The sequence below is a fragment of the Anastrepha ludens genome, chromosome 5 (assembly GCF_028408465.1).
Source record: "Anastrepha ludens isolate Willacy chromosome 5, idAnaLude1.1, whole genome shotgun sequence".
NCBI lineage: Eukaryota > Metazoa > Arthropoda > Insecta > Diptera > Tephritidae > Anastrepha > Anastrepha ludens.
This window is the reverse complement of record NC_071501.1, coordinates 13,042,823-13,056,761: the sequence shown is the minus strand read 5'-3', so window position 1 is coordinate 13,056,761 and position 13,939 is coordinate 13,042,823. Positions and strand designations below refer to the sequence as shown.

Sequence of the window (13,939 nt, the reverse complement as noted above, 5' to 3'; positions counted from 1 at the left end):
CCATTCAGTTTCAATGAAGTGTATACAAATAAAAAGAAGGTTGAAGTATTTCAAAAATCGCGCTAATAAACTCACAACATTTGCAGAGAATACAAATGGACAAAATTTACAAAAAACGGAGAAGGGTCGACCGATGTAGGTAAAGGCCGGACACAAACCGTGTCAACAACGCGCACTACTCCGAGCGTTTAACACCCGCACAAACGCAGCGATTTCAGGACCGCAGCAACGGCTCAAATTACCGCAAGGCAATACCAATAAATCCGACGCCGGAATGGATAGCACTTTATAGCTAGTACGCGCAAGCACTAGCCAGGAAACGGATATAAGCGCCAAAAAGTAGGTACCAAAAACAAAAACGCAAAAAAAAATTGGTACCAAAAAATGCCCCAAACAGTAGGCACCAAGGAAATATAACGCCAAAAAGTAGGCACCAGAAATATATTTCCTACAAGTTGGCACCAACAAACAAGCGCCAAAAAGTAGGCAGTGTTATTTTTCACTAGAAATTAGCAACCACAAGGAAAAACTCAGGAAAAATAGCCTAAAGTGTGTCTAAGATATATATAAGGTATTGCTCTCTCTCTCCTCTTCCTCTACGTTATATCTTTTTTCTCTCTCGCGGAACGAAAATGCCGAAAACGTTGCATGGCCTTGAAATTTTACTCTCCACTCTCGTTCGTCCATCGACGCCTAAGAAGTTTCACTTAAAAAAAAATTAGATGACATTTTGCATGTTGCCCTTTTTTGGAAAAGTCTCATAAATAATGCATTTGTAAGGTTGCACTGAAATATGCCCAGACCAAATCTGCAAAAAGAGAACGTAAAAGTCTGCATAACCTAAAATTTTTACCCGAAGACTCTTATTTGGGCGTTATGAGACGTCTACGTGAAGCGATTCGCCAAAACACAAAGAATCTGTGGGAAAGCAATTCATGAATTTTGCACTATGCTAATGTACCGTCGCACAGTGCCATCAATAATGAAACGATTACCATCCGAAAGCCATCAAATTCACCTGATATGGCTCTCTGCGATTTTTTTCTGTTTGATCAAGTCACAAAAGCACTACGAGGAACGCGTTTTAATAGCCGAAATGTAATGAAAAAATCGAAGACAGCTCTAATGGCTATACCGAAAATAGAGTTCCAGAAATCTTTAGAGAGCTGCATCAAACGCTGGCATAAGTGCGTTGAAGTTTAAGGGAGCCAATTGGACACTGAATCGAGTGGCGGATGGACGGCGAAGCTAATTCCTACGATAGGCAAATGGGCTGAAAGGAACTTCGGGAAAGTGGGCTATTTCATTACTCAGTTCCGCTCGGGCCGCGCATAATTCTTGAAATACCTATACCGCACGATTAGGGTAAGCGACCTCAGGTGCATGTACTGCGAAGCACCAAGCAATGACGCCGTACACACCATCTTTAGTTGCGACAGATGGCTCGTAGAAAGAGATGCACTGAGGGAGCATATTGGCGACATCGCGCCGACCAAAGAGAACGGCTGGATGCTTGAACGCGAGGTTAACTGGAATGCGGTTAAAAGATATGTTGAAGGCGTGTGACGGAGAAAAAAGATAGACCTCGACGCAGTACAACAAAGTGAAACCTCAGACACAGATACATAATAAGGCGAGCTTATAGCAAGAAGCTGGCTACAAGCTTGGTGGACCCAGACGTGAGCGAATAAAATTGGCCCACTTCATTGCTGTCATTCTGGGCTCTTTCGAAGTTATGTAGAAAGTAGTTCCGTTAAAACAGTCTTCTCAGCAGAGGTGGAAAGATTGTTTTAGTCGCCACAACACTTGACGCAGTACTCGACGGTCGCTGTAAGTGCAAAGGCAGTCACCTCAATCCCCATACCCACCAACAACAAAAAAAAAAAATTGTTTTACAAAGCAAAATGGACGAGGTTGTGGTTAAATATGTTAATGAAATGTATGACGCAAAATTAATCAATTATGGAAAGATTTATAATATTTGCAAATATCGTCCTATGGCAATCATATTTGACACTTGCGAGCTAGACAGCTGCAGCATACAAACAGACAAGCAATGGAGCATATAAGGGTCAAAATAAAGATTTCCGTCATTCAAAATAATTTTTTTTTTAGTAAAAAGTTGAATTATTAACTTTGCGCCACCCGATTAATTTTGCGCCACCCTTTACAAAATATTCGTTCAGGTGGCTCAATTATCGCACGAATAATCATTTTCACTGTTGGTGTAATTTTTGTTTTTGCGGATGAGCGGGTTTAAAATGCCTAATGCATCATCAAAGCTGCCGTCGCAGCAATACACTAAAAATCTTCCCCTCGTTTGGAAATCGTCGCCCACTCTCGAACCGCTTTCGCATTACTTCTGAGTTGTTGGGGTGGGCTGACAAGATATGACATAACCCATTGCTGCTGCCATTGTGAATATTTTGATTATTTTTGTTAGAACAAAGTTGGTACCCCTTCAAGGGAAAAAGAAAATGATTTTCGACTAAACGATCGACTTTATTATTTCTAACAAATATCAAAAAGTTTCACACAAATGTCAGAACGCATAAGTGTGCAAGACATTACTCCGAATAAAAAAAAAAACAAAAAAAATAACAGAAGATATTCTCGTTTGTTTGAATTTACATTTCTCTAACCAACACACTGGGCAACACAGGGAAAAGCTTACCTCGCGATCAGGCAGTTCAACGTTATGTTGCGCAGCGGTACAAAGAAGTGACCCAACCGCCGGAAAAACGTGATCACAAGCGAAGTACTCGATCTTCTGTGGACGATGAGGCTAAACATGTGTCATTTTTCGATTTTAAAGGTCTAATGGCGCCTGTATTCACTGATTTCAAAAACAATGAGTATAACCCAAAATGATTAGCAAATTTCTGCAATTACAAAATTTAATGCTAACTTCTTGTAATTTTCTTTCATTAGAGAACAAACTTTGGAAATTGACAATATCGATCGTTACGCGGAGTGGCTAAGTACGAATCGCATAAGCGGAATACTAGGTAATGTATGCAGTGATTGCTGTTGCATCACACTTTTTATGTTAAATAAATACGCTAACCGTCGTTCACTATTCCCACACAGTTAATGCGTTTACGGGCGAGGGTCCAGCGTTGGGTTTGTCGGAGCGTATACGGAATGCGGAAGCCTGGTGGGAGGCATCACAAAAGTATAATTTGATTATGTTTCTACAAATCGGTGGCGCACCATTACCCGATGTTCTAGTAATGGCCGAGCATGCACAAAAATTGGGTGTACATGCGGTGCTTTGTCTGCCCGAGTTGTTCTACAAACCCACGACGGTCGAACAGCTGGTCAAATATATGCATATGGTGGCCAAACGTTGCATTGCTCTGCCCTTCTTCTACTACCATCTGCCGCTCAACACAGGCGTCTTGCGTAGGTAGCATCTCAGATATGCCTGCATGTAGCTCTACACCCACAATTTATTTCAGTTAATATGGCCGAATTGTGCAGGAAGGCCGAAGAGCTAATACCCAACTTTTACGGCATACATTTTGAGAGTACTGATCTAGACGATGGGGAGGCTTGTTTGCGCGATGGACGCGTAATCATTTTTGGCAACAGTCGCCTACTGGCTTGTGGCTTAATGGTTGGCTTCGAATCGGCGTTGATGTCATTTTTGAACATACGCCCCGATTTGGGTTGGCAAATTTGGAATGCGATGTTGAACAATGACTTGGATACTGCGAGAGATTCACAATTGCTGGTGAATAGTTTGATGAGCTCCTACATCGATCGCTCAGCCGATGAAGGTTTTGTAGGGGCGATGAAGCGTTGGTTCAATGATGAGGTGAGTAGAGGCAATGGCGCCGGTTTTCGTATAGGTGCTGCGCGCAAGTTTTTCTAAGGGGAGTGAGAGAATTTTAGTTAATAATTATGTTTTTATATTTGCGAATGTTTCGAAATTATACTAATTTGTTCTTAAGCTCTGTGGAGGAGACATCCCTTTTTCCGCCATGATTTTTAATTTTGTTTTTTTTTTTTGTATGTTAGTGTTGTTTTCTGAATTAAGTATATCATGTAAACAAAGCCGTTTCAAGTGCATATGCCTAAATTTCAAGTGTAAACACAGCGAAAATGTAATAAAATAAAATAAAAACGTACTTGCTTGCTTTTACTGCGTAATACAGTCATATTGAGATACATTAGGGTGAACCAACTTTTTTTTCGTCTTTTTGTATTTGCAATTGTCTTGGCTAGAAATCAAATAAAATAAACGCTTGTGCTATTAATGCGTCAAGCATCTGTTTGCACATTAGGGTGGTTAAATTTTTTGAATAAGCTGGCAGACAAGGTGAAGTCCAAAATAAACAAGTCTGGCGTCATAAAAATGTGTTTGATGGCGCCATCTTTTTAATGAGTTAGTGCGTTGAAAGTTACATCCCTAGCTGACTTCCAGTGAAAGTTTGGTGACATTCGGTTCAATGGAAGCCAAGTTATTGCGTCTAAAGTGTCAGTATGTTTGTGTCGTCGGTACAAAAATGTGTTTCGAACAAAGAGCTAATATCATATTTTATTTTAAAATCGGTGATTGCCTATCTCGTACCAGAGTTCATGAGTGGTTCACTCGTTAAATGACAATGAACACACGGGCTGCCAAAAAACAGTAATCACCGAAAACTCCATCAAAATTCTTCGAAAATTATCAAAAATGAACCGAAATCATCGTTGAAATTCATGGAATCGGAGTTGAATATCTCCAAAACATCGATTTATCGCATTCTAACTAATCATCCATCGAACCGGATAAGGCGCTTATACCCATGCCCATAGCCACTTGTAAATTTCTTATAGACAGGGAAATCATCAAAAAGGTAAATTCAAGCTGGCAAAACCTCACAACATGCGAACTAAGCAGACAGATGTGGCCGAACTGGAACAGCGGTCTATCGAAGATCTTGCTATGATTTAACAGAGAAGCTATAAGAAAAATGATAGGTGTATTAACTGGTCATTGTTTAATAGGCAGCCACTCTAGAAGGTTAGGACTCCCGTACTTCGATTTCTGTAGAAACTGTCTAAATACAGAAGAAGAGGAAACAGTCAGACACCTTTTATGTGAGTGTGAAAGCCTAGCTAGGAGAAGACTGTGCACCCTCGATACAGCATTTCTAACCGATGTAGCGGATATAGCCCATCTAAAACTAACGAAGCTCTGCTCGTTTATTAAAGCTACCGGATGGTTTGAAAAGGAACACGTAGAGTAAGGATAAGCTCCAGTGGTATCACAATGGACCTGCGAAAGGTCTAAGTGTGTCTTTATGACAACCGCCCCACCTACCTACCTACTTATCATCCAGGCTTACGAAAGGTCTGTGCACGTTTCATTCCGCACAAGTTAGCTGAGGACCAAAAATTGCCCAGAATTCAATCTTCGAGAGACCTCATTAAAGAGGCGAGAAAGCCAAAAACTTCCTTTACAACATTGTAACTGGTGATGAAGCGTGGCGTCTCCAATATGAACCTGAAACTACAGGGTGGGCCACATAGCGTTTGCTTTTTGAACCATCTATTTTTTTGAGAATGGTAACACAAATGACATGTTAAATGTGTTCATAATTTACTTAAAGGTTTGACATTTACGAAATGGGACGCTATACGCTTGAACAAAATTGGGAAATATTGAAAACCTATTTCCAAAGTGGTGAGTCTTCTTCTTCTTTTCTGATTTTCACATCGGTGGCTACGTCAATAAGCAAAATTGTCGGATTTGGGGCTCAGAAAATCCACGCGTTACAGTAGAGAAGCAAATGCATCCACAACGAGTTACTGTTTGGTGCGGTTTTTGGTCTGGCGGCATCATCGGACTATTTTTTTTCGAAAACGAGCGAGGAGCCGCGGTTACAGTAAATGGCGAGCGTTACCGTGACATGCTCAACGAGTTGTTTCCAAAAATTTAAGAGGATGACATGGACGACATTTGGTTTCAACAGGACGGTGCAACTTGTCACACTGCCAAAGTTACACTCGAATTTTTGGCTACCGTTTTTGAAAACCGAATAAGCAGCCGAAAACTCCGATATCAATTGACCGCCTCGGAGCTGTGATTTAAGACCGTTAGACTATTTTTTGTGGGGAGCCGTTAAGGACATCCGGCGAACCATCCAGAGCCGATTGATGCTTTAAAACACGAAATCGAAGTTGCCATTCATGAAATTGGAGCCCAAACAATCGAAAATGTGCTTAAAAATTGGGTTGATCGAATGGACTACTGTAAAGCCAGTCGTGGCAGTCATTCGCACGATATTGTTTTTCATTCACAAATGACAATGTTCAATCTTCAAAATAAAAAAAAAAGTTTCAAAAAACATTGATTAGATTTTTTTATATAGCCGATTGAAAAAGCAAATTTTACATGCCCCACCCTATAAGCGTCAAATAGCCGAATGGAGGGCCCCAGACAAGCCACCACCCAAAAAATCGCGTTTGGAGAAGTCAAAAGTCAAGTCGATGTACATTTGTTTTTCCGATTCCATTCTTTCTTCCTTAGCGGCAAATACTTGCGAATGAAAAAATATTTTACTGCACCGGGTTGCAAAAACTTTCTCTCTTGCATTTTGTCTCACCCTAATGAGTACATATGTGTGTATATGCATATGTATGCTTGTACTTATGTATACTCGTATTTTGTTTGCGATAATAGCACCTCAAAACAAAAAGAAAACAACCAAGAGATTCATTCTAATTTGCCACAAAACACAAGATGCTACCAGGAATTCGCAAGGGCTAACAACAGGCGCCAGGTGGTTGAAATTGCACAACAACAACTGCAATAAAAAGCGAATAAAATGAAAACTTTTCTCACACAACCTCCTCAGCATTCACCGGTGCGCAGTGTTGTCTGTCAAAATCATTACCGTTACTTTTAAGGACACCATGGCAATTGTATTATATGTTCTGGTGGCAATAGCAACAACAACAATGCCAAACGAATGAGTTGAACCCAACAAGGCCGCTGGGGGGCCTGAGTGTGTGAAGAGATAATAATGAGCGTGTAATAACATTAGAAATGCGAACATATGCGGGTATAAAAATAAAAAGTAAATCAATGCCAATGTAAGCGAAGGCAACGCATGGAAATGGGAAAAGCGAAGAAAAAAGTAAATATACGTAGACTTGTAAAAATAACCGGTCGTAGAACAATAAAGGCTTAACAATACGTAAAGGTGTAATAATCAAAATATAAATGCCGAAGGGAGTTACGATGATGAGTGCTCTTAGTCTTACAACAACAAAAAAAAACAAAAAAGAAATATATGTGCGAGTCCACAAAGGAGGAGGTGGAGAATTTTCAATGTAAACGGATACTAAGTGCAGCGAAAGAAAAATTACAAAATAAAAAGGAAATACAAAAACAGTTCGTGAATGAAATTTTCGAAGGCTGAGACTGGTGTTAAGATTTGATTGGATTTACATACTTATATGTATACTTATGCTATAACCACTCAGGAAATACTCCTCCAGTAGAATTTTCAAAAAATTGGAGGCATTTTACCATGAGGATCCGTGTCAAACGCAAGAAGAGCTTGCTTCTGTATTAGGAGTTACCCGCCAATCCATTTTCAAGCGATTACATGCTTTTAGTATGATTCAGAAACAGGGGACATGGGTTCCTTATGAGTTAAAATCAAGGGATGTTGAACGTCGTTTTTTCGCTTGTGAACAACTGCTCCAGCGGTAAAAAAGAAAGGGCTTTCTTAATCGCATCGTGACGGGTGATGAAAAATGGCTACATTACAGCAATCCAAAGAAAATAAAGTCATGCGGACTGCCCGGTTATGCTTCTACGTCGTCGTCTCGGTCGAATATTCACGCTGCGAAGGTTATGCTATGTATTTGCTGGGACCAAGTTGTTATTTATTATGAACTGTTAAAATCAAGTGAAACCATCACTGGGGATCGGTATCGACTTAAATTGGTGCGATTGGGCCGAGCACTGCGCGACAAGCAGCCGCAATACGCGGGGAGGCATGAAAAAGTGATTCTACAGCATGACAACGTTCGGCCTCACATTGCCAAACACGTTAAAACCTACCTGGAAATACTGAAATGGGGAATCCTACCCCACCCGCCATATTCTCCAGACATGGCGCTGTCCGATTATCACCTGTTCCGATCGATGGTCTAGCTGACCAGCAGTTCCATTCATATGAAGACAGCAAAAAATGGCTTGATCCGTGGATAGCCTCAAAAGATGAACAGTTTTACCGCGACGGTATACGAGATCTACCAGAAAGATGGGGAAAAAGTAGTAGCCAGCGAGGGGCAATACTTTCAATGATTCACTTCTAACTATTGAAGGGTTTCAGGTCATTGACCGGAATGTCCTTCAGGATGTCGGTACAAGCCTTTTGGGTGGCCTCTACGGTCGCAAAACGTCTACGGATGTTATATTAGGTAGAGTTGTGTGTGTAAGGTTAATAAGGACTTAAGAGAAGGTTACATTAATTTGAAAAAGAAAAAAGTGCGTGTAGCGTAGTACATAACGGAAGTGAAACTTTCAAGGCAGGCAAAGAAAGAGGGAGAGAGCCGAGAGGGAAAGAGAGAGAGAGAGAGAGAATATAAATCTAAATAAATTCACAACATTTGCAGAGAATACAAATAGACAAAATTTACAAAGGACGGAGAAGGGTCGAGCGGTGTAGGTAAACGTCGGACACAAACCGTGGCAGCAACGCGCACTACTCCGAGCGTTTAACACCCGCCCAAACGCAACGATTCCAGGACCGCAGCAACGGCAAAAATTACCGCAAGGCAGTACCAATAAATCCGACGCCGCCAAAGAAATATAACGTCAAAAAGTAGGCACCAAAATATATTTTCTACAAGTTTGCACCAACAAACAAGAGCCAAAAAGTAGGCTGTGTTATTTCTCACTAGAAATTAGCAACCACAAGGAAAAACTCAGGAAAACTAGCCTAAAGTGTATCTAAGATATATATAAGGTATATCTCTCTCTCTCCTCTTCCTCTACGTTATATCTTTTTTCTTTCTCGCGGAACGAAAATGCCCAAAACGTTGCATGACCCTGAAATTTTACTGTCCATTCTCGTTCGTCCATCGACGCCTAAGAAGTTTCACTTCAAAAATATTATATTTGGAACCTAATGAGCAAAAATAAAAGTTTTAAGCATTTCAAGCACGGGTTACATATAAAGAAAGATAATCGCAGGTTTGCCATAGCTTACCGAGAGGCCATCACTATATAAAAGCCCTTTTGGGTTTCGAAGCTGGTAATTAGCGGTTATAGAAGTAGGTAATTTGTTATTTTTATTTTATTTTAAATGAAGCTATCAGAGTTATTTTGACAACGCCACGGGAACTCCACGCTGAGAGGTTGTAGGAAACTATATCCCAATCCCTGAATTTTTCGGATTTTTGAAACGAAAAACTCACAAAAAATGTATTGAAAATATATTATATTACTATATGTGCCTTTCATTGAAATGTTGAAAATTTGTGTTATATTAGAAAAATATGAGAAAAAAAATATTTTTTAGCCTTCGAAATCCATGCAACTCCATATGCACCAGTGTGACCAACATCGAATGAGCTTTGCAATTTCTTGAAAATTTTTCGTCAATTTCCTGTTTTAATTGTTTGTTCTAAAATACATTGCTTCTGATTTAAAGATCTAATGAAGTTCCTATTTTAATATCTAAAAACCAACATAACCTTCAAATTGGTTGTGCCCACTCTAAAGTCCGCTACAATTTTCGTCAAACAGGGTTTCATCGGAAATAGGCTATTTCGCACCACGCCCATGTTTTCTCCTCATGCTGTTTTAATCTTTCAGTATTTCTGCTTCGCTTCTACCAAATAACACACACACACACACACATATGTATGTAAATACGTACATATGCCCACATTCCTTTCAATTTTATTGTTTGTTATTATTATTGTTGATCTCACTCGATTGATCGCCCCTATTGGTTGTGGGGTCTTTGTTGTTTGTTATTGTTTTTGCTGCTCCAGTTCTTTTGTTGATGTTTTTGAAACTATTTTGTTGTTTTTATTTTGCTACTTTTTCGCAGTACGCACACTTATTTTCCGTGCCAAAAAACTAATCAAGCGTATAAGTTTGGATAAATAAGGGTGCGTTCAGACATTGCAAGAAAAATACTTAATCAACTTATTTTATTTGTAAACAGTTGTTACCTTTAAGTAGTTTAAGGATTGTCTATTTTGTTCGAGTTTAACTTCTAATCCGTAATCAAAATGTGAGATTAACCATACACAATTTCTTATTATGAAATGTAATATCGAATTTAGACTATGAAAAAAACCCTTAAAAAAAGTCTGGGCAGCTGATTGTCAATTTTGCAGTGAATCCGCCATATGTGAACGGCTATATTAATTTTTTGAATTTATTGATAATCACTGCAAATATGAACGTCATCCTTTGGCAATTAATTCAGCAAAAGATTTTTTTATAGCCCGACTGTAATGATGAGAAAAAAAAAATTGCTATTTGTATTTAGAAATTAGAGCTCTGTTCGCCAAGATTTAGATATAATTTTGCACAACTTAGGTTAACCCACCATACGAACTCTCGGGTTTCTGGTTAGCCCAAACTCCACTTAACCTACAAAACATAATAGCTGACTTTTTTAGTTTCCTAGTCATGCTACCATATCATTTTGTTTGACTATTTTTAATATGTTTTGGAGGTACCAAATATGCCATACAAAGTTGATTTTTCGAACAAATCTAAAGCATATGGAAACGCGTCAAATCGAACTGCGGGATATAGAGCAAAGGGAACAAACAAGCAAAACAAAGCATTGTGAATATGTGCCATGAAAAACTAATATGGCTGGTGCAATTATGATGAGGTTTTGAGTAACAATCTCTAAGTTTCTATGAAAACTACGTTCAATCTAAGTCTTGGCTACCAGAGTTCTTACATACTTACTTACCTAATCGGCCGTAATAACCCGTTACCGAGTTACAGTCTGCCGAATAATGTCGTGGTGTCTCTGTTTTCCACACAAGGTGGAACCAGTTTCTTAATCCAAGAGAAGCCAGGCCACCTTCAATTTCGTCCTTTAACCGGACACGAGGATCTCCTCTTCGTCGGCGACCGCCAATTACCGTCCCAAGCACTTTCTTTGCTAGAGCAGTTCCTTCCACACGGGCAACATGAGCCAGTCACCTAAGTCGCTGCAGGGTGACTCGTTTGACAATGCCAATATCTCCGTAAAGCTCATACAACTCGTGGTTCACTCGAATGCGGTAACCATCGTCTACATGAGCAAGGCCAAAGGTCTTGCGAAGAACTTTCCTCACGAAGACTTCAAGAGCGGCTGAATCTGATTGTTTGACTGTACAGGCTTCTGCGCCATAGAGCTCTTGCTCGATAAATATTATCGCAGTGTGCACAGCCAAAAATTCGCTTTTAGCAATTGGAAGTTAATTTCGAAAATAACTTTCTGAAAATCTTCAGTTTGAAAATTTTCATTTTACTTGTCTCGTCTGATGGCTCCTTAAGGTTATGTGAATGGGTACAGAAACAAAACATATAAGTAGGCATATATTTACACCATTGCACTATTTAAATTTTAGTTTCTGCAATTTGTTTTTCTGGGTAAAATTTCCAAAAACTTCGAAAAATCTTTGCCCTGAAATGCGCTTTCCTTGACGTTTATTGTAACATCTCCATTGAAATGCAAAATACGTAGTATAGGTTTGGTGGCAACTTGCAACAAGTAATTCAGTTTCTGGCTTCCGATTGTCATCGTGACCACGCCATACCCTTCATGTATGGGATGATTCTGCCGCAAACTAAAGCGCTTGATAGGGAAATGTTGATGCTCGCGTCATATACTCGTAGTCTAAATGTTGCAACCTTAGACTAGTTCTCATGACATGATTCTAGTGCGTCATGATTCTCGCTGATCGACGAACGAAAGTGCGCGAAGTAACAGAGGGCAGAGGTGTGTCGACTGAAACGGCAATTAATATTTTACATGATAAGTTGGTGATGAAAGAATTATCAGCCCGATGGGTGCCGTGATTGGTCACGGCGGACATCAAGCGGATGCGGCTGTTAACTTCGCAGCAGTATTGGGAGTAATTTAGGCGAGATCCGAAGGAATTTTTGCATCAAGATGTCACCGTTGATGGAACCTGGACTGAGCATTACTCACCAGAAACTAAGCAGCAACCAAAACAATGGAATTCTCCAGGTAAATCTACTCCAAAGAAGGCGAAGACAGTCCCATTGGCCGAAAAGGTCGTAACGACGATTTGTTGGGATGCGAACGGCGTCATCCACATGATTTTTTAAGAAAAAGGAGGAACGATCACTGGACAATACTACAGTGAGTTATTGGACAGCTTTCACAAAACATTGAAGGAGACACATCCGCATTTGGCGAAAAATCAGGTGATGCTAACGCACCAGCACATTCATCCGAACTTGTTGCTGCTAAACTGCATGAACTACTGTCGTACCTCCGTATTCATCCCATCTGGCTCCCTCCGACTTTTTCTTTCTCCCTAACATAAAGAACTGGCTCGCGGGAAAAATATTGAGTTCAAACGAGGAAGCCTTCGCCGAGATAGAGGCGTATTTTGGAGAGTTCGAATCAACAAATATTCCTAGGAGTTGGAAGATCTCAGTTCTACAGAAATCAGAGATATTTTAAAATTTTTGAAAAGCACACACTGGTTTTAGGAGAGATAGGGACAAGCTCCCCACGCGGCATCACAATGGGATATGAGCCTGAGTGTGTCCCACAGGACAACCGCTTCAACCTAACCTAATCTTTTAACACGGGTACTTTTTGAACCCCCAATATTAAAGGTATCTTGTACGACCTTCCGCGCCACTGTATAGAATCTTGAAGACCACCTCTAAACTGCTTTGGCTCCGCGCTCTTTCCGGCATTGAAGGATTTTGCGGACCATAGCATCATCCATTTTCAAAAACTGGCGACACTACGCATTAAGTGGGATCTGCAAGCCTCGACTCCATAAATTCTCTTGACAACTCTAAATACCAGTTCGGGTCTTTGCGAGGTCAGAATCGGTCAGAAACTTAACTTAATTAACCTTATTTAGCTGCCGGTACACGAGCATACTTGCTCGCGGCTGTGGCAAAGATGATATATAATCAGGTGTGGCCTTGAGCTGTACTCAAAAATGAAATTAGCAAGTAACTTCGGCTGCCAAGTCACCGGCAATGATAATAGATTCACCACAAGGATTTGGTTTTGGCCAATAACTATGGTGAAAAACAACATTTTTAGGCGAACTTCGGTTGCCACGTTACGGCAGTGATTCGCCAGCCGAATTCTGCACGATCATTTATCACCCTCGTCCAATCGGCCGTTGCTTACATAGACAGTAACGAAGCGACATTGGGCTAATTTTTTTTCGTATATAACTAACACATTCTTAGTTTTTTCGTAAAAACCCCGACTAATTGCAGAGGAAATAGCCCATCAACTGTTTCTGTTAATTTCGCTGACAGCCAGCTAACGGACTGATATTGGCCACACTTGTAAACATTTCTTCACCATCGACTTACCACATCATCGCGTACTCGACGGCCGAATTTTGCACCGCTGCACAGTGGTCCGGCGGCCGGACAAAATTCAATTTTACAACAAATTTGAAATAAAAATTTGATTTTGCAGATGTTTTCTTAAATATTCAAGGCAGATTTCTTGAAAATATTACTTAATTTAAAAAATTTTTCATTGTAGTTTTTTGACTTTAAACATGAAATTGTATGCAAATCGTACTTCATACAAGAGTTTCATTTTCATGTCTGCAAATAAATATTACCATTTGATTTTCGAAATTTTTTTTTTTAATGATCATTTCTTCGAGTGGTCCACACCGGTCCACTTGAAATCAACATTAGTGATGTAGCCACTTATTTCAGCTATGATCTCAA

General features: G+C 40.0%; 1 protein-coding gene across 1 annotated transcript; it reads left to right on the top strand.

Annotated features, from left to right (window-relative positions):
- Positions 1-2,634: 2,634 nt before the first annotated feature.
- Positions 2,635-4,097, top strand: LOC128863583 (N-acetylneuraminate lyase B-like; the record flags this gene model as incomplete). The annotated part of the gene is made up of 4 exons (XM_054102814.1): positions 2,635-2,855; positions 2,932-3,008; positions 3,091-3,405; positions 3,462-4,097. Coding segments are annotated over 4 exons (1,029 nt in total), but the record flags the coding sequence as incomplete, so codon positions are not given.
- Positions 4,098-13,939: the final 9,842 nt, after the last annotated feature.